This window comes from Chroicocephalus ridibundus, chromosome 8, assembly GCF_963924245.1.
Source record: "Chroicocephalus ridibundus chromosome 8, bChrRid1.1, whole genome shotgun sequence".
NCBI lineage: Eukaryota > Metazoa > Chordata > Aves > Charadriiformes > Laridae > Chroicocephalus > Chroicocephalus ridibundus.
The window spans coordinates 28865265-28884815 of NC_086291.1; the positions used below are offsets into that span (position 1 = coordinate 28865265).

Here is a 19551-nt window from a genome sequence, read left to right on the forward strand (position 1 = left end):
GACCCAAAGCTCATAAAAACTGTCTTAATTTAACAAACATTAAAACACAGACACCAGAAGACAAATGCTTATTTCACGTTACGACTGCAGAGCGGGTTTGAGATGCTTAAAAGCGTCTAATGTGCATTTTTGTATCTTAAATACAAGCAACACAAGAGTCTTACTTCAGTTTCCAGCCCTTCGTTGAGGGGCGTGAAGATGGCAGCATGCCATTACATTGGGCTTGATGCCTTACAGTTCAGTCCTACCTGGGGGCCTGCCTTTGTCTCACGGCCTACAAAATGGCAGGCACGTTCCTCTCTCCAGAAAGGCGGACGAGAGGAAGAACGGCCAAGAGCCGTGGAATTTAGAAGGCACATTCAGGGAGGAAAGCCCAGCAAAGGCCAGCTGTAGGCCATGCATTTGGCCCACTGTGTCCTGCGCCTGGCAGACCTGCTCTTGCCCAAAGACAATTTAATCACCTCACTCCATCACTTCACCTCGGGATGAGACACCAGCGACCGCTCGGTGTCAGTCTGGGCTTCAGCGAGGACACCGCCGCCATCCCGCCGGCCTCTCTCCTCACGGAGGTACCCGCACCGCCTCACGCCGACCCGCCAGCTCCCGGGCGGGCACCGGGGCTGCGGGAGGCTCAGCCCCGCCGCCCCCACCCCCTACTCGGCAGCGCTGAGGGGAAAATAGGAGATCGCACTGCTCGCCCACCGTGGCTTTACCTCAGGGAGGGCGCCCGCCCGCCCGCCCCCCGGCCCCGGTCCCCTCCCGCCGGGCGACACCGCTGGCGGCTGGCGTCGCTCCAGGCCTGCGGCGCCGATTCAGGGCAGGGGGCCGCGGCTGGCTAGAGGGCTTCGCGCCGGAGCGGGCGGTTCATGGAGAGGGGCCGTGGGGCGGGAGAGCAGGACCGGCGGGGCTGAGGTAAAGGAGGGCGGCGGCGGGGAGCCCCGCCGGGCTGGGTGCCGCATCGCCCGGAGGGAGAAGGGGAGTGGGAGCGCGGCGCTGACAGGCGGCGGGGAGTGGGGGGCCGGGCGGCCGCAGCGGAGGTGTGGGGAAGGCGGGGAAAGGAGCGAGCGGCCCCCAGCCACCGCCGAACGCCGGCGGGGAGGGAGGGGGAGGAGGGCGCTGGGCGGCCCGGTTTCGGCAGCCCCATCCGCGCTCCCCCTGCCCAGCCCCGGCCATGAATATGTAACTCCCCTCTATTTCCCGAGCTCCATTGCGGAGGCTGCTGCTCGCCATATTGTGCTGCTGGGGCTGTGGCTTCTTTGCCGGTGAGAGACGGTGACGGGAGGGAGCGAGCGAGCGGCGCGGCGGCCTGAGGCGGGTGCCCGGCGGGCGGTGAGCGCAGGGTGGCGGGCGGGGGCCGGGGCGGCTGCAGCTGCGGTCGCGATCGCCACCGCCGGGTCCCTCCCCCTAGTGGGGTAGGGGAGGGTGCGGAGTCGCCGGCTGCGGCCGGTGGTGTCCCGGTGGGGCGTCTGGTGCTGGGCGCGGTGCCCGACCTTGGTGTGGGGTGAGCAGAGGAGGGGCTGTGCCTTCCTGATGTGATTGCCATGGCGGGAGGGTGTCCCACAGTGGGCTCCCCCCAGGCTGGGGGACTGTCCGGGGAGGAGCCGCGGCCAGGCTCCCCCGGCCCCGGCCGGGCAGTCGCGGCGCAGGTGGGTGTGCTCGCCCTGAGTTTCTGTCAGGCGCTCCCCCACCCCCCCCACCCCCGGGCCGCGACTGCTCGCCCCCCGCTTACCGGCCCCGTATGCTGGGGGGGCTGCCGGGGCCGCGGCAGGTGCCCGGTCCCCTTCGTCTCCCCCTGAGCCTGGTGCGTTCGGCGGTGCTGCCGGGAGCTCCGCAAGCCCCGAGGCGGCCCCGGCGGAGCGGCGTGTGGCCGCGGAGCCCTAAAGTGCGGGGACATATATATATATATACACACACACACACACATACGTGTTCACGCACACGCACACTCTGGAAGCTGCAGGGAGAGGTACCTCACACAGCTCCATACCACAACCGCATACCGTAACACCGACCCAGAGAGCGAGGCATTGCCAAATGCCTTCCTTGGGAAGGGAGAGCTGATTAACGGAGTCACGAGCCATTATTGTTGTTGTTATAAATTGCCCCTGCTTGAAATACAGTACTCAATATGATTTATTGCACTGCATTCCGAGTCTTTTGTTTCTTTTAAAGCCTGTGCGCATCACCGTGCTGAACAGTACCTGCAAGGCATGATGCTGATAAACTGATGCTGGGAACGACCTGACTGCTCTTGTGAAAATGTCATCGTTCCCAGCAGGGCATCAGTTGGAGAAGGACACTGCGTTGGGAGCTGTAGCTGTGTCTCCTCCCTTCACACTCGCTCTCATCACTTCTGATGCGAATTTAGCACCTGTTTCTTGCCAACTTTTATACTCTGTGATAGCTGGCTCTTCAAAATAATTTGGCTTCCTTGGACCCACCCCGTGGCATAGCGTATATGTGAAACAAACACTCTGAGCAGTGTTCTTCTTAGGATTTTTGTTAAGCTATTTGCTTTTCAGACCATCTTCTATGGAAAATAATTGTATCAAGTGCCTAATTCCATAGAAATCCAGAGGACGGCTAGTGGAGAAAGATGATTTCCAGTATGATAAATCATAATCCAGTCCTGTTTGGAAGTGGTTATAGCTCTGTGTAATAACTATGCATTGCACGCAGGCTTTTAAGGATTAAAGGAAATTGCTTGCATTTGAAAAAACATGACTGGTGTGCGGGTGAAATTATTTTTGCTTGGGGAAAATTCTTTAATCAAATATGTCATTCATCCAGTGACAAAGATTCGATTTTTCATAGGAGTTCCCTGCAGAGGTGCTCTCATTTGTATTCATCTATGTTTTCATTAAAAACTTTTGTAATGAGATAATTTGACATTTTTATACATCTTGTCAAGCTCAGAGCTGGCATTCAACTTGTCAGCTAAGACAGAGGCACTTACTCTCACAGTAGCAGGTATTGATAAGTAGTATGTTTTGCATTAAAAGATATACTTGTTGGAGGGATTAGCTTTGCTAATTGTTTGGAGACGGGAGGAATTTTCACTGGGCAGATAATAGCATGAGCTACAGTGTCAGGTAACAAGCTTTGTGGCTAGATCTGACTCTGTATCACTTCAGTGATACTTAAATAAGTTTCGAACATCTTTAGACCTTATTGACACCACAAATTGTTATTTGCAATGTTTAATAAATGCCTTATTATTTTCTGCATTCAGCTTCATAATAATAATAGGACATAGATTTTGCATTGGATTTTTTTTTTTAATTTCTTCAGTGGCCGAAATATTGACCTTTGGCTTCAAACCTTTGAAACACACCAGCCCTACTGCAGCTGCCAAGAAAAGCACTGCCGGGCATGTTGTAGAGTTGAAATAATACGCAATCCCAGTGAAATAAATTGCATCAGGCTCCCTTTGTCAATGACACTTTGTGTTTTAAGAGTGATACATGGTAATACATTGAGTTTAAGACTTGGTTGGGCATCTTGGGTGGTTAGAGCAGAATTCTGGCATTTTCAGGGCTGTATTATCATGAAACAGAAATACGTTTGGCACCTGCAGGAAAGCCATCAGTCTTATATGTGAAATAGATGTTGGGGTATGTTGATTTCTTTGGCTTCCTTTAAATATTTCTCTTTGCTTAATAAAAAGGATGCGGGGGTGGGGGTGGGGAGGGAAGGCATGGGGAAAAGGGAGCCTGAAAAATTAGACTTAAGTCTACAACCGTTCAGTTGTATTTTTCTTAGAAGGAGCACTGGGTCTACTCTTACTGAAGAACAATTTCAAAGAACATGTATGAAAGAAGCATCAGAGTAAAGGGATTCCTTCAATTTTATTTTTTTTAATTTTTTTTTTTTTTTGCTTAAATACCTATTACCTATATTTTACTGAATAGATCAGCAGTTTAATAATAATGCAAACAGAGAGGAAAGAGATTGGAAAAGGGATGTTATTGAGTTTAACCTTGGTTCTGCTTGTTGATCAAAATAACTGGCCTTTGTAGCTGACCTTAAATTCTTAATTTTCTGAGGAATAAGCAGCGTTCCGTATTATGGACCTGTTTAGACTTGTTGCAGTGGAGAAATATTTTAGGAATTATCCCTGTCTGCCTTCCCCCCACTTCTGGATCGTGGAGCTCTCTTGTGAACAGCTGGGAGTTAGCAGTAGTATGCCGCTAGCTAATTAAAAACCTAATCCATTCTTTACTCTTTACCACTCAGGGATAACATTAAACTATTTTGGATGATTACCAGGTTTAAACTGTGTAAGTATTGCTCCTGCAGTAGTTTACAAAATATACAGTTTTATCTGACAGAGACTCCTTAGAACACAAATTGTTGTTAGCTGTCACCCAGCTTTAGACGAAAGCTGTCTGGTTGCCAAATTAACAATTTTTTTCTATATATTTATTGTAGCTACTAAGTCAATCATGCATACGATGACTTGAATCTTTCTTTTTGTCTCGCAAGTGTTGTGGGGGAGTTTATTTCCTGTTTATTAATAACCAAGCTGTCATTTGTTCTCATTAAGAAATTTATATCGCTATTGGTTGTAGCTAGGTCCACTATGATAACTGGTAAGCAGGTGAGAAATTTTTGTGGCTAACATAGCTCTGGAAAAACTGAAACCCAAGCGTATGTCTTGATCTGATAGTCTCAGAATTTCTCCCACAATATAAACTCATTAGAATACTACTGCTTACTGCCATTTATATTAATAAATGTGATGGATGGTAGGTATGCTGAAGGGAAGAATAACAAAGTGTCTCACTTAATGCAATCACAGTTGCCTGGGGAGAGCAGTACACCTGATGTACAGTATATTTGGCTTGAGCTTCTACGATGTTTCTTAAAATTTGTTTAGAAGCATCTTGGATCCAATAGCACTGTAACAAAGCAGCCAGAGCAGAAGTCCAAGGAGCCAATGAGCAGCTTTCATTTTTTCTGCTGGTGCAATGAAACATAACAAACCCATCCTGGTTTCCCAGTGGAAGTGGAAGCAGATCTGTGCTGGCTCCTAAAGGATTGCAGTTCAGGGTCCAGCCTGCTAATTTCAATGTGCCTTCAGTTTTACGCTGTCTCGGCAACTGGGTGGTGAGTGAGCTGGTCTGCAGTGGGGGGAGCAGCAGGTACAGCCCTGAAGAGTGCTCTTAACACATGAACTAAGGAAGCAATATATTAGCTCTGTAGCTCCTGTTTATTAAGATCCTATTGAAGGTATCCTTCCCAGTGGAACAGAGTGCAAGTTTTGATGATCACAGTGCCTGACACCACCACAACTGTCAGGAAGGAACATGAAAGCTTTGACTACACATACCTCTGTCAGGAGTTTTTTATCTGAGTGAGCAGAGTGTTGTATTAAAACTGCAAAGTCCTGAAGGTGAAATTGAAGCAGTGTGTTTCATTATCACCATCAAAAGTGCTGAGCTGTTGGGTAACAAACAGCTGTGCTGTGGTGGTTTTTTTTTTTTGTTTTCCTGATGTAACTGTAGCTATGTAAGTGATTTCTACCAGCACAGTTATCAGTCAAGGACTGCATTTCTCCACGTTCCCAGTGTAAAAACTCAAAGTAGAAGATTAGTTTTCTAGAGACTTAACCTTTGCTGCTGAATTAGTAACAGCATTTGTGGAGATGGGAAAGATCATTTGGTTTGGAGAGCAAGTATGTTCATAGGATTCCTGTTAAAACGTACAACAAACTAAAAGGCTAGCAACAGGGTTGCTGAAATCATCAAACTTAACCTTATTGATTAGAGTGGTCAGTTCTTGCTTTCTGCAGCTGTTATTTCAGGGCGACAGCAAGAAATTGGTTCTCCTCAAAAAAATGTACCAGGGTAAGAAATTACTGTAAAAACAAAGCACTGGTTGTGAAGCGTAATTCAGTGGCAAGGGGGTACACTCCACAGTAGCAGGGCATGGGGTATTTTCAGACAGTCACATCCACGTAAACGTGGTCTTTTACTGCACACTGTGAGGTGCAGTGCACTCTAAACATGCTACTAGACAATTAATTTAAAAAAGGGACCAAAAAAAAAAATAAGTCTGATTAAAAATATCCTAAGGCAATATGTATTATTCCCGGCCTGTTTGTATGTGTTTAGTTGTTGTGACAGATCCAACTTTTCTGGAGTTTGAAGGTTTACTTTTGTTTGCTCCCACAAATTCTCAATCTCTTATCCCTCCTCCTCTGATCTGATCCAGCACTGCAATGAATTTTAGGCAGGATTTTAGGAAGGCATTTTTGCTTTTCTCCTTCACAGTTGGTTGTTCATTCTGAAGTCTAAGGTTGATTTAACTCTAAGAGCTTAAGAACTTTATTAAGAACTACAGTAGCATGCTTCACAATATGAGAAACTTTACATAAAATTTAACAAATAACAGAGAAAATGGCAATCCTACTCACACCCCCACAGAGTTCTGCTTAATATTGGTACTTCACAGCGCTAAATCATGGCTTGGTAATGGCTGTTTTCCTTTTCATAGGAATTGTTGGCAAAGGTCTTTGGCAAATTTTAAGTCAAGTGTTTGTCTGATTTGTTTGCCCACACGAGGAGTGAAAAGGTACTGTTCCTCTAACAGGTTTGTTTTTACTCCTGGCAGGAGGTGCTACTGTTGTATCATATTTTAGTACTCACTTTGGACAAAATATATATTGTGTGAAAAGGTAAGTACCAGGATTTTTTAGCTGTAATGATTAAAATAATTTTACTTCCTGTTGCATTAGAACAGTGGGCAATGTTTGCTTTTTCTTTTGTACCAAAACCTCAAAATTTTTCTACTTAATCCCTCCGAGAGGGAAAAAATCTAAGCTTTTTAGTTTAGGAATATGCTGGGTTTGGAATGTGATGAGTTTGCACATTTAGAGGTATGACAGCTAGAGGAAGATGGGTGAATTCTGGACTACCTGGAGGCAGCTAACATGATATATAGAGTGCTCTCTGCAAATGTGATAATTTCATGTATTACCATTTTTGTAGCTCAGGAGATGTCTGGGAGGGTATGATATGGAACTGCAAATAAAAGTTGAACACTAAGGACTGAGGTTACTGACCTCAGTGAAAAGGCTGGTGATACCCCTAGCAGGGAACAGAACTCATTAGAATAAAATTCGAATTGGAGCATCAGCTACGTAAGAGCAATGTACATGGACATACAGTGCTTATAGGCTATTATACTTTACTGCTATAAATGTACAGACAAGCACCAACTTAAAATCACATACTTCTGTCACGTCCAAAAGTACATGACTCTTCTTAACACTGGGAGAAAAGAGCCTTGAGTATGATCAAAAGTTTAATTTGATATTATTTTTTTTCTTAATGCTTTTGATATCTAAAATGGGAAGATTCTCTCTCTCTGGTCACTTCTGTTAGGGCTAGATTGATTGGATTCTTCCCTAGGTGTACATGTGTGTGGCAGATGGTTTGTGTGAGGTCACAGCACCAGTGTTTCTAAAGGGCAGGACGAGCAGCTCGAGGGCCAGAGTGGAAATGCTGCCACACTCCCCGCAGCGCTTCATTTCAGGTCCAGTAAATGGTGAATGGCAATTAACTGGAAGACGCCGCATCTCGAGGCACCAGGCAAAACCACTTTCTTCCTTAGGAGAATAACTACAGTGAAGAGACTGTAAAAGCCCAAGCGCTAGCAAGGTAGTGTGTTGCAGAAATGCCAGTAGTAGTATCTTTTTCCCCCCTCTGTCAGATGTCATCTGTCCGTAGCCTGCTGGCTGTTCCTTAATTACAACATCAGGTGGTGGTACTTGGGTTTCAAGGAAGGATTGTTGTTTTTTTTTTTCTATGATGAAGAAAAGTGCCTATTAGATTTATGGGGCAGGTTGTGGAAAATGGAAGCTTGGGACTAGTTATCAGGAAATCTAAAAACTCAGAACTAGTGTGATTGAGAGGGACAATCATGTTGGGAAAATGTCTGTAGCGTTACCCACTGCTGAGGCTGTTAAACTGTGCCACTGCCTCAGGTTTCTCTGCATTCCTCGGTTTTATTGGCTGCTTTGGGATGGTTTTGAGTCTGTGGTCTTGAATTAATTATACAACCTTTTTTTTTTCTTTTTTTTCCCCTCCTTGCTTGTAGCGCTCTAGGGCAGAAATGAGGTTGTCTCTCTTTGCTAACTGCTCTTTATAGACCGACAAACTTTGAATTTATCAGTTTGACCATCTGAAAATGCAGAGCTTTCTAATACTTGCTTTGGGAATAAACACAGGTTCCCTCATTTTTATGTACTTCCAGTGTTGAGTGCCATAAAGTAACTTCTCATGTAGTCGAGTGTCTTCTAGATGAAAAGCTTTGTTATTGAAAGTAATGGGATAAGACTAAAAAGTGTGAATCTTTCTAGTGTGACCTTTACAATGGATTTCAATGAGCTTCACATTTTGAGAAATCTAGACTCAATTTTAAGTGCCAAATGAGAGAATCTGCCAAACTGTCTGAAACATTAGGTGCTTTCAAGCAGCCTGTAGAAATGCTTACTTATAACTTCTAATACACATTCTGGTGACACAATACTATAAAGAAAAGGATAATATGTTATTTTTTCATATAGAACAGGTTGGATTTGTACTTTAAATGTAGAACTTGGCACAACCTTGAGTGTGGGGAACATCTGGCACTCATGTATGTACAAATAATTATTAGTAACTTCTTCATTGTGCCCATCGATCATTTATCTGATGTCCAGTGGGAGCTGGATGTGCCCATCTGAAAGTAAAATTTGTGTTTTGTTTTAATGTTAGTTTTCTGGTTTTATTATATCTCAGCCATGGTGGGGCTATATTGATATAATTGATCAAAACGTTTCAGTCAACACTCAGGCCCAATACAGATCTGGAAATGGTAGGGGAACAGGGAAGAAAACTAAGGAGGCTTATTTGTTCATCATCTAGCAGATTAAAAGCTCCATGCGGTGGTGTAATGGGATTTTTTTTTTAATTTTTTTTTTTCTTGGCAGGGGGCTCCACGTGTTTGAATTTACCATGTTTCCACAGATTTCAGCTTTGTACATACTAGAGGAGAGGAGGTGTTTGCTAGTCATAAAATGGAGTATGTGTATCTCTCCAGCTTTTCGCTTTAAGGCCGGTATTTTTCCTCTTAAAAGGTGAAAGTGCTTTTACTGCAGACCTTAGGGTGAGAATGAAGCACTCAGCATCTCAGATTAGAAGCCTTTAGAATAAAGCTGGTCAATTATTTATCACGACACTTGTACCGTGTCTTCTGCAGCGTGGCCTCGGGCTTGTAGGCAAGGATGCAATATAAATGAGAGCGTTAATACACTTGTTCTCCAGATTGATAGGTTTGCTGACGGTCTGGCACCCGGAGAGCTGCAGTTCTGTGTTAGCAAGTGTAAGCACACGAGTTTAGGCAAGATGTGACTTGTGCGTGCGATGATCTCTTTGCTATGGGGCTGCTCAGACAGGTTCTTTGCTGTGATGGAGCTGTGTGATGTTGGGAGCAGGCTTTTCGCTTAAGAGAGGCTGGAATTACTGGGATTTAGTTGTCTTAATCTCCCACAGTCTGTGCGCTTCAGCAGATTTTGGGAAGGGTGTGGATGATTAGCAGCTTCACAACTTTCTCTCAGTAGTTGAAATGATAGATAATTTTATGTGTCAGCTTTAAAAGCACTGAAGAGTAGTATCCAGCGCAGACGCAGAATAATAATGTTGGGGGACTGTTAGAACAACTGACTGGCAACAACACATAAGAAAAATCCTTACCCCAAAGGACTTGGCTTCCCGTATGCCTGGAATTACCTTAAATAATAGTGGAAATTAGAATACAAAGAAATACTCTTTCCTTTCTTTCCTACTAGTACACTTCCCTAGTACGCTTAATACTGTCATTAAATTCATATCTCTGAATAACTTAAATAAAATCCCCAGAATCCTGATGGGATGGTCCGGTTCTTGGCCAGACTGGGAGCTGAAAGGCTGCAGCGGGGTTGTGGCAACTGGTCACTTAACAGGGAGGTAAGGTCCTAACTGGACATCTTACTTTTCTGATCCACACAGAGGAACATGTCTCTTATGCCAAGTAAACTGAATTTTAGGGCACAATATTTATATAGTAAAAATTGGAGTTGATGGTCTGTCATCTCCTTATTATTTCTTTTGTTGCCTCTTCAGACCGTTATTACTTATTAGACATAATAGTGGATGTGGCCGTTTTACGTCAGGTTTTTTTGTCCCCTCCCCCTTTTTTCATAAGGTGAGAAAACTCTGATTTCTGTGCCTGGGTAAAAGTAGATATAATAATGTTTTCTGCACTGCTTCTCTTGCTTTTCTCTCAACAATTAATTAAAGCTTATAAAGTAACCTTGTTCTCCAGAGAGGCTGACCCTTTTCATAGAGAACTTGATGAATTGGAAATTGGATTATAACGTACCTGGTAGGTGCCGATAGGCTCTACATTTGGCTGCTGATTTGAAAGGTCTGGAAATACAAACCTAGGTTTTTAAAAAAGTGATAAAAGTAATGAAGAGAGCCCTTCTGCTTTTTCCACCTAGTAGAAATGTCTGCAACTGTGATCTTGCCTCTTATATGGTTACATTTTATTTTTAAACACATCGCACAGTCTGGGATAAGTTTTCCTGCTTCAAGACAGGGGATTTTGGAGCAATGGGGAGGATTGTCCTCTTTCCCCTCGTGTGAAAGTATTTTCTGTTCAGAAGCATCGTTTTCTTCTGTCGTTTTGACCTGACTTTCTTTCACATGTCTGCAGTGATCATGGGTAGTAGTTTTGTCTCACCTCATACAATAATCCCCAAATTTTGATGGGTGCATCATTCTGTTGAATGCAGTTATTTTTAGCCCTGTCCATTTCCAGGAATGCCCATCTGCCACTACTGATACAAAAAATGAGCGAAACCCTGATACTGTGTGTATTTTGTGTTTCTGAAACTTAAAAACTTTTGACTCACACCCCACCACCACCTCACCACCCCTCGCCCCCCCAAAAATGCTGTTGCAGATCAGGTGCACGTCCACCAACGCCCAGCAGGATTGCAGAGGAGAACCGTAGCTCTTGAGTGAGATTACCCAGTGCCTGGGTGTAACTTGATCTCTCAGTATTCTCTAAACTCCCAATTGGAAACCTTTAGCGCCGGATTTTCAGGAGGAAAAAGAAAGGCACTATAGCATGCTTCCAGTGGCCGCGTTTAGCTAGTTTTCTGGGTGCGTGCATAACTCTGCCCTTCCACTTGGTTAGCAAGCAGATCCTACTTGACCCGTTTCCGTGTTTGTCAGTGGATGGTTTATTAACATTTTCCGCATCAGGTGGCATTTGCAGCTTTTGCACCACCCGGCCAAAGCTTTATGGCCTTCAGTTCTGTGTCACTTTTGTTTAACAACCTTAATTGCTTTTTGCAGCGTGTTCACAGCTGGCTGACTCCCTCGGTTCCTCTGGAGTGTACGGAGCCTGGGATTATCCCTGTGTAATGCAGCGGAGCCTGCTACGGGGATGTACAAGTGTTCACCCCATACTTCTGCCGTGTCGGCACAAAGACCGTGGTGTCTGTACAGACCCGGGGCCGCCTCACTTGCTCGGGACAGGGAGCTGGTCCTGTTCCTGAGCATCCAACTTTCTCTCTTTTATTTCCCAGCCATGTCTCAAGCCGTGCAGACGAATGGGACGCAACCTTTGAGCAAAACGTGGGAGCTCAGTTTGTACGAATTGCAACGAACGCCTCAGGTAATACGTGCTAAAGAGCTGTCCTCTATGGCACGGCTGCTTTAATACTTTCTAGAACTTGAAACTCGATGTTTAAGATTTTGTTTTTCCTTTATGAGTCTTAACTGCCTATTCTAAATTATAGAATTTTTTTTTTTTTAAAATTCCTCATTAAAAAATCCGTTTCTCATCATATTAAAAAAAAAAAAAAAGATGTTTGATCTTTCTCTCTTTCATTCTTTTCTTTAGTGGTGTGTTTGATGCGGTTGTGTATGTGTCTCATTTTGTCTTTTTACTGTGTTTCCTCTAAAAGACTAGTAAAACATGCAATCTCCGTGAGGAAGTTGAATTCCACTAAAGACCTTTTACTTTATCCCACGCTAGGAAGCGATCACTGATGGCTTGGAAATAGTGGTGTCACCGAGGAGCCTGCACAGTGAACTGATGTGTCCCATCTGTCTGGATATGTTGAAGAACACCATGACGACGAAAGAATGTTTGCATCGCTTCTGTGCTGACTGCATCATTACAGCCCTCAGGAGTGGGTATGTACACATTATTGCAGGGAAGAGGGATTCACTTTAGATGAAAATGTGATCAAGGAAATCCTTTAAGCCCTGGGTGGTGTTGTGGAAGGGTTGCGTGCCTCTGCACTGCAAGTTTCTGAACGCGTGGCCCACCTTTCATATTTCATTCTTTTGTGTTCAGCCATCAGTGGCAGCAGAGCTGGCCTTTTTCCTTGTATGAAAAATCATGCCATAACTTCATTTTTTGCAAGGAGTTGAAAACCCCTTTTCTCTTCTTTTTGCCATTTTTCTTTTTTTCTTTTAGATCCAGTAACAGCAAAACAAAACTATACTACATTACTTACAAAAATGCGTCTCGTTTCCCTTCTTCTTCCTTTTCCTAATAATAAATTGCAAATCGTGTGGCCTTTCAGCAGTAGTCCTACTTCCAGGCTTCACTACTGAAACAACTTGTGCTAAAGTACAAATAATTTTGGTTGTATTCTTCAATTACAAGTCCATGTTTTCCCAGAAGCAACAGAATTCTGAGGTAACCGACAGCAATTAAGTCAATGATGTATCTTTTTCTGATAATGGCAGTTACCTGTGTTCAGAGGTCCCGCTTAATTTGCTGTGCCTGTGGAAATTCTGATGAGTAATTAGTAAAAATACATTAGAGAGAACCAAGAAAACTATCAGAGGTAAAGACGCCAGTGTTTCAGCTATTGAAACCTCTTCCTCTTACAGGAAAAAAAATTGTGTGAACTTGTTAACTTTTAGTTAAATGAGAACAAAATGGTAAGAAGGACCAAACTGGTTTAGTTTTCCCGGTAATTAGTGCTTGAACTATATAATAGGTTCCTTAATCTTTGTTTTGTCCTGGGAGTGCTAGAAAGACTATGCCTTAATATAATTTCTGCTAGACATGCAGATTTTTTTCTAGGTGAAAATCAAGCCAGAAGATTAAAGTGGAGTGGAACTCTCTGAACTCTTCAATCTAAATACAGTTTGCTAAAACATACTTTGAAAAAAAAAAATGAAGCAGGGAGATACATGTTTGGGGGTTTTGTTTAAATATCTGGAACTAAATAGAAGATAGATAGAAACCCCATTCCAGATTTACTATAAATATTGAGTATTAGTGAGCACTTTGACTAAGAATTGTGGCATCAGGGCAGACTTTTGTTCTTGCCAGAGTCAGTATTGTTTTGTTCCTCCTTCTTCATATCCAGCAACAAAGAGTGTCCCACCTGTCGTAAAAAGCTAGTTTCAAAGAGATCACTGAGACCAGATCCCAATTTTGATGCTCTCATCAGTAAAATTTATCCAAGCCGAGATGAATACGAAGCTCATCAGGAGAGGGTGCTCGCCAGAATCAGCAAGCACAACAACCAGCAAGCTTTAAGTCACAGCATTGAGGAGGGATTAAAGATTCAGGCTATGAACAGGTACGTAATCCCCGTTATTTGTCCACATGTAACCTCAACGCTGAAAATACACCCTCTGTCCTCACTCCCTGTACACCTTGAGACGCCTCTTCTCTCCTCTGAAGTCTGCTGAAATAATTTTTAACCTTTTGTCTACTAATAGAAACCTTTGTATCAGTCCCTGCAGACAGATTTCAGTTTAGATTTACCAAATTATGGCCATCATGTCTCTGATAATTAACTGTAATACAATGAATCCTGTACCAACATATTACCATTACATCCAAATAGCTGCATATAATGCCAGAATTTAAGTTTTAGTTGTGACTTAATTCACAAGGCTGGAATATATGTTTATGCGGTATTGAAATTCTGGGTGTGCATTTAAACCTGAGATAATCAACTGGGAAAGAGGCCCTAAGCTTTGTTGTAGTGAAGCACGGTGTGATTTATATTTTTCATCACGTGGATTCATATTTAGATGAAAATAATGGTCTGAAATTGCGTGGAAATGAACTGTATGAAGTTAAAAATGATCTTAAAATGTGTCTCAAAGGTGTTTGAGGGATAGGAAAAAATCCGTCGCCTCGTCTCTGAGTGTCTTTTTATAAGAAAAAATGAATTTTAAAAAAATTTTTTTTTAAATATCTCTGAAACGTTTAGTTTAGTGCTTGTGCATGCATGTGTGTTATTTCTGGCATGACAGAGAGTGGGAGGAGTTGTACAAGTGGTGTGGGCCCATACATTGGGTGAATTCCGAATGCTAATCCGCATCCATTCCTCCTGGTTTCTGGTCAGGCTACAGAGGGGCAAGAAACAGCAGATTGAGAATGGCAGCGGAGCAGAAGACAATGGTGACAGCTCACACTGCAGCAATGCCTCAACGCACAGCAATCAGGAAGCGGGGCCCAGCAACAAGAGGACCAAAACCTCGGATGATTCTGGGCTAGAACTGGACAATAACAACACAACTGTGGCAATAGACCCCGTCATGGATGGTGCTAGTGAAATCGAATTAGTCTTCAGGCCTCACCCGACCCTCATGGAGAATGATGACAGCGCACAGACGAGGTAAATGTCTTCCAGTCCTCCTCATGTATTCTGCTGTGACTTTTCTCTTCTACCACTCCTTGGCGCTTTCTAAAATCGATTTACTTCAGTCATACCACATCCTGTTTCCCATATGCACTCTTTGCCCCTTTCCATTGCAAGTCAGGTAGATGGTACTGCTCAACTCTCATGAAGAATACAGTAGGAATCTGTTTGAAGCCTTTGATCACAAATGAAGATGTTTTTTAAGGGTTTCTAGCACTGTAGTTCACAGTAGGTACTAAGATGATGGTATATCAGCCCCTTTCTACTTATTATAAGATTCCTTGGGAATAAATAAACCTTGCGTAAGTGTCAGCATTTTTTGGAGCAGCTTTGTGTCAGCGGGAGTTGGAGGCTGGAAGTTTTTCCTGGCATTTTTTTTCACAATCCAGTACAAGCATAGACTGCAAGTTCTGGATCACAGCAATGAGCAATTTCGTGGCGTTTCCTCAGATCTCTTCTGGCTTTCTCTCCCGATGAGACATCTCTCTGTAGTGCCTATAAATATATTATAAGTTTCAGCCAGCTTGTCTTTTTGGTTTGGGATTGCAGGGGAGTTCTGGGGGCTGTTCTAAAAGGCAAAGAGAAAGCTGAGCTTCTGGGAGAGGCTTCTGCAGCATTTGCAGTCTCGTGTGAAGAATTAAAGTGAGAACGGATAGTGAGACAATAAGGCAGAGTAACTTTATGAGGTGCAGTGTCACGTATACAGCTCTTGCACCTTACAGCTTTCTGTCCTGGCACTTCAGACTCCACCTCTGTGTAGAAGATTTCAGCAGTCGTGAGTAGTTCTCGAAACCCCTCGACAACCTGTTCTTAGGTTTCTCGTTGCGAGCAGGTGACAGGACAGTGCTGTCTTCCCTCTACAAAGAGCAGGAGGGCTCGTGGGGGAAGTGTCACAAAGATGTAAGGACACTTGGGAACAATATAATTTGGTAAGCTGCTTGCATGTAAGCAATTAATATTATTCTTTGTGAACTATCTTTCACATGTCTTTTCACATGCTATGCTTAATAGTTGGGGGTGTTCCTGATGTCTTTTTCCCATGCCTGCAACTCAAGTGTCTTTGATTATCGTTGTGGTGGTTGTTGCAGATACATCAAGACCTCAGGCAATGCCACCGTCGATCACTTGTCCAAGTACCTGGCTGTGAGATTGGCTTTGGAGGAGCTTCGTAGCAAAGGAGAATCCAACCAGATGAACCTCGACACGGCCAGCGAGAAGCAGTACACCATTTACATTGCTACGGCCAATGGGCAGTTCACTGTAAGTGGAAGTTCGGTCTAAGAGCAAAACTGATCATCAAGACAGCTTTGATAAAGATTTGATTAAAAATCCACTCAGCTGGACTCTTCCTGAGTTGGCTTAGGGATAAAATTCATAGCAACAAGTTGTTTATTTAGAAGCAGATTAGTTCCTTTGTGGCAAAATGTGCACAGCAAAAGCTTGGTTAATAGAAAAGGAGACATATAAATTACTTGGGAAAAATCCAGCGATGCCAGCAACCGCTAGCTGACTTATGTCATTATTTTACAGTTAGAATCAAAGAGGAAAAATATTACTTTACCTGAGAATCTTGTTGGAGGAGCAGATAGCGCTAGCACCAAGGAAGCCTCTGTTGTGAGGTAGCGTTTCTCCCCTTCTGTGTAGGCTTCTAATTCTCTGCTACGGAGCAGCCAAGTACGCTTAGGGAAGAATCTCAGTTGCTGACTTCAGAATACACAGGTACAACAACAAGGTAACATCACAGTTAGGTTGAACTCTGGGCCTGGTCTTACACTTGGGCGTTTATCTGAATAAAGTCTTCTGGCTAAGAGATAGGCAGTCACTTTGAAATAAGAATCTATTTCAAACAGCTTTCAAACATCACCACAGATTGTCTCTTAGACAAAAGCAGGATGCTTCTGCTTTAAATACACATTTACTACTCCCTCTCTTTACAGAGAGGAAAACAGAAGTCCACTTTACTTAGAACTAATTCACATTGCAAAAGTAGTTTTGGTGCTGTTTCAGTGAGCTCGGCAGTTCAGAACAGCTGGCACTGCTGCTTTTTGATGCCGAGTGGTTCGCTAATAACTCATTCCACATTATCAGTGACTTCTTGAAGTCAGTGGATTCCTCTGATTTAAGTAGTCTGTTCCTACAAGTACCACCCAGGCAAGCCATCAGATTCTTTTCATTTCTGTTTGGGTGTTCTCTTCTAGGTATTAAATGGGTCATTCTCCTTGGAACTGGTCAGCGAGAAGTACTGGAAAGTGAACAAACCTATGGAACTGTACTACGCGCCAACAAAGGAACACAAATAAGCTGTGCTGGAAAACTGAGATGGGACTCTCTTTTTATAGCTATGAATTCTTTAATATTACAAGAAGGCACCACCATTATCTTCATGGATGATACACATGATGCCTTCAGGCTCTCTCCGTATACTTATTAATATGATTAGACAGTATTCTGGGTTGTATTTAATTTAGTCTTTGGTTTGGGTTTTTGGTTTTTCCCTAGGAGACTAAATGACCTAGTCCAGTGCATTCCAGTGTTTGCCATGCTTTTTTGTTTCTAATGCATGATAACTGAATGAGTGTTCCGGTTTGGAATGTCTTAATTTTGTCCAGGTAAATCTGGATTTCTAATACATTTGACACAGTTACAGTAGCCTCTGTGAAGTATTGAGCATTGGATGGCTAAGTCAGTCTATTCAATAGTAACATATGCCAAGGAATGTGTTAAATGTTGTAATTTGCTAATGGTTATCCATATAAAAGATGGGTAGAGAACTTATTTCCAAGAGTATTGCAGCCAGAGCTCATCTCATTCCCTAGAAAAGATTTATTAGTCATTGTCTCGGGAACAAATAGAGCTGTACTGAGAAAACTGACACCTTAAAACCTTGCTGTTTACTGGGCTTAATACTTCAGTGCAAGGGGATTCAAGAGATGGGTTTGCTTTTCAATGAATTTCAGTCAAGAAAACCCCAAACAACGTAAACCCCTCACTCTTTCACATGTAGAACCTGCCAATCGCGATGTGCCCTGCAGCTTCCCCTCTGGCCCCTGCTGCAGTGTTACCTCAGCCTCACAAGCTCAACTGAAGAATATCTGGAAGTTGTACAGCCCTGCTCTGGTCCCTGTATAAAACAGGTTTTTATTATGAATGTATCAGAATGTTCTCTAAAGAACTGTCCTGAAAACTTTTTTTTTTTTTTTTTTAAAGCAAATCCCAGAAATTCCAGCACACGGACATAATGCAACATCAAAATGCTTTGCTTTATGGAATGTGTGCTGCCCCAGCTGTGAGCTAATTTGGGTGTCAGTTTGAGCAAGGAGGACTTCAAAACCATAAGCTGCTCCAAGATTTTTTTAAATTTTTTTTTCCATAGCTTTAACAAATGTGGCTTAGCACTTTGGAAGACAATTTTAGTACTTGACAAGTTTACCATTTAGTGTCTTAAATTTAGGTTCAAGTTTTAGAACTTGCCAGTAGGCTGTTGGGTGAAGTCCAGTAGCTGCTGTTCATTTGCATGTCAAACTCCTCATCCCTGCTCTGGACCTTGCCATCACTTAGTGGAGGTTAATTACCTATTAGCAGTCTGTCTTAAGGGAAGTGATGTTGCCGTGAGCTTCCCTTTGCTGTAAGACTTGCTGATGGAGCCTTCACCCCTTTGCACCTGAAGCTGGAAGCAAAAAGTGTTGCAGATCGGTAGTTGAGAAGTGTTATACTTTAAATCATATGGTTTGTCTTGCCCCTGGCCAAGACTGGTTTTGGCACGTGGTACACAAGGATTCAGGTGCTTGGGGAGGAATTACCACCTTTCCATTGCTTCTGTCTCTCAAGCCTCGCACTTGTAAATATGTGTCCATTCCCACTGCTGTTTCAGCTCAGCTTTAGCCCCATGTCAAAACTGCACAGGCTTCTTTAAGTAACTTAATTTATTTTCTCTTAACTGGAAAGACTTTTTTTTTCTGTGACAGGAAACAGAAGTTTTCAGGCCCCGCAGAACACAGAGGGGGCAGTTTTAAAGGAAGTGTGTTACTTGTGACTTTGGTGAAATGTTGCATTGTGTAGACTAGTAGTGCATGTCCACTGAATAGAATCTCGGGGGCGGGGGAGTGGCGATTATAAATGCTTTAAAATTTATGGGTGAACTTCTAGACTAGCTGCAGCTTCCCTTCCCCTTGTGATAGCAAAGGTAAGGGCCAGGCCCTTACGCGAGAGGTGTTAGTGAGGCTGAGGGGTCTGTCTAGGAGCAATCTGTCACTTTGTCCCCCAGTTCCTTAAAAAGCGTGGGAGAATGTGAAGCTTTTATTTTCATGTTGTAGTGAATTGACTGAATATTTATGTTCCTTAAATATTATCTATATAATGTAGTTGTTTGATTAAACCATTGATTGCACTGTGACTCTTTAGTGCTATAAACTATTTTATTTTCAAAATGACTTTACTCTTCCACCTTTTAAAGCCATATTATTTTTAAAGTACATGTGCGTTAGGTACAACTAAGCTCTAGTGTCCAACTATAGTAACACTCAATAAAAGCCAAAGTGTTATCAATGACCTATTGGAAAGTGCAGTGCTGCTTCCTCTTACAATTCATAAAAGAAAGCCTTTGGACAGTTTTTGTGCTGTTCTAATCAGGTGTTTGTCCTCTCCAACATGCTGATCAGCTGATAACACAACACTGATTTCAGTACTTTAATGGTTCCAGCAGTTGAGCAGTTCTGATTTTCTGTAGACACAAGGCACTCGCAGCAGCTTGACCCAATGAAGATTTGTTGTTGGGTATTGAAGGTGTGCAGAGAGTGCCTGGCAAAGTACTACGCCAAGGATCGGCTCAGGCC

The 19551-nt window shown here is 43.3% G+C and overlaps 1 protein-coding gene across 4 annotated transcripts; it reads left to right on the forward strand.

Moving 5' to 3' along the window:
• The first annotated feature begins 275 nt into the window (after positions 1-275).
• Positions 276-19267, forward strand: RNF2 (ring finger protein 2). Of its 4 annotated transcripts, none has more exons than XM_063342916.1 (7): positions 276-569; positions 11624-11712; positions 12076-12236; positions 13430-13645; positions 14423-14695; positions 15808-15979; positions 16918-19267. In XM_063342916.1, exons 2-7 carry the CDS (start codon positions 11626-11628, stop codon positions 17017-17019), a joined length of 1011 nt encoding a protein of 336 aa, XP_063198986.1. In that variant the 5' UTR covers positions 276-569; positions 11624-11625; the 3' UTR covers positions 17020-19267. The 4 variants fall into 4 exon arrangements, with proteins under 4 accessions (XP_063198986.1, XP_063198985.1, XP_063198984.1 ...); XM_063342915.1 differs by lacking the exon at positions 276-569 and adding an exon at positions 636-912; XM_063342914.1 differs by lacking the exon at positions 276-569 and adding an exon at positions 1009-1329.
• The last annotated feature ends 284 nt before the right edge of the window (positions 19268-19551 follow it).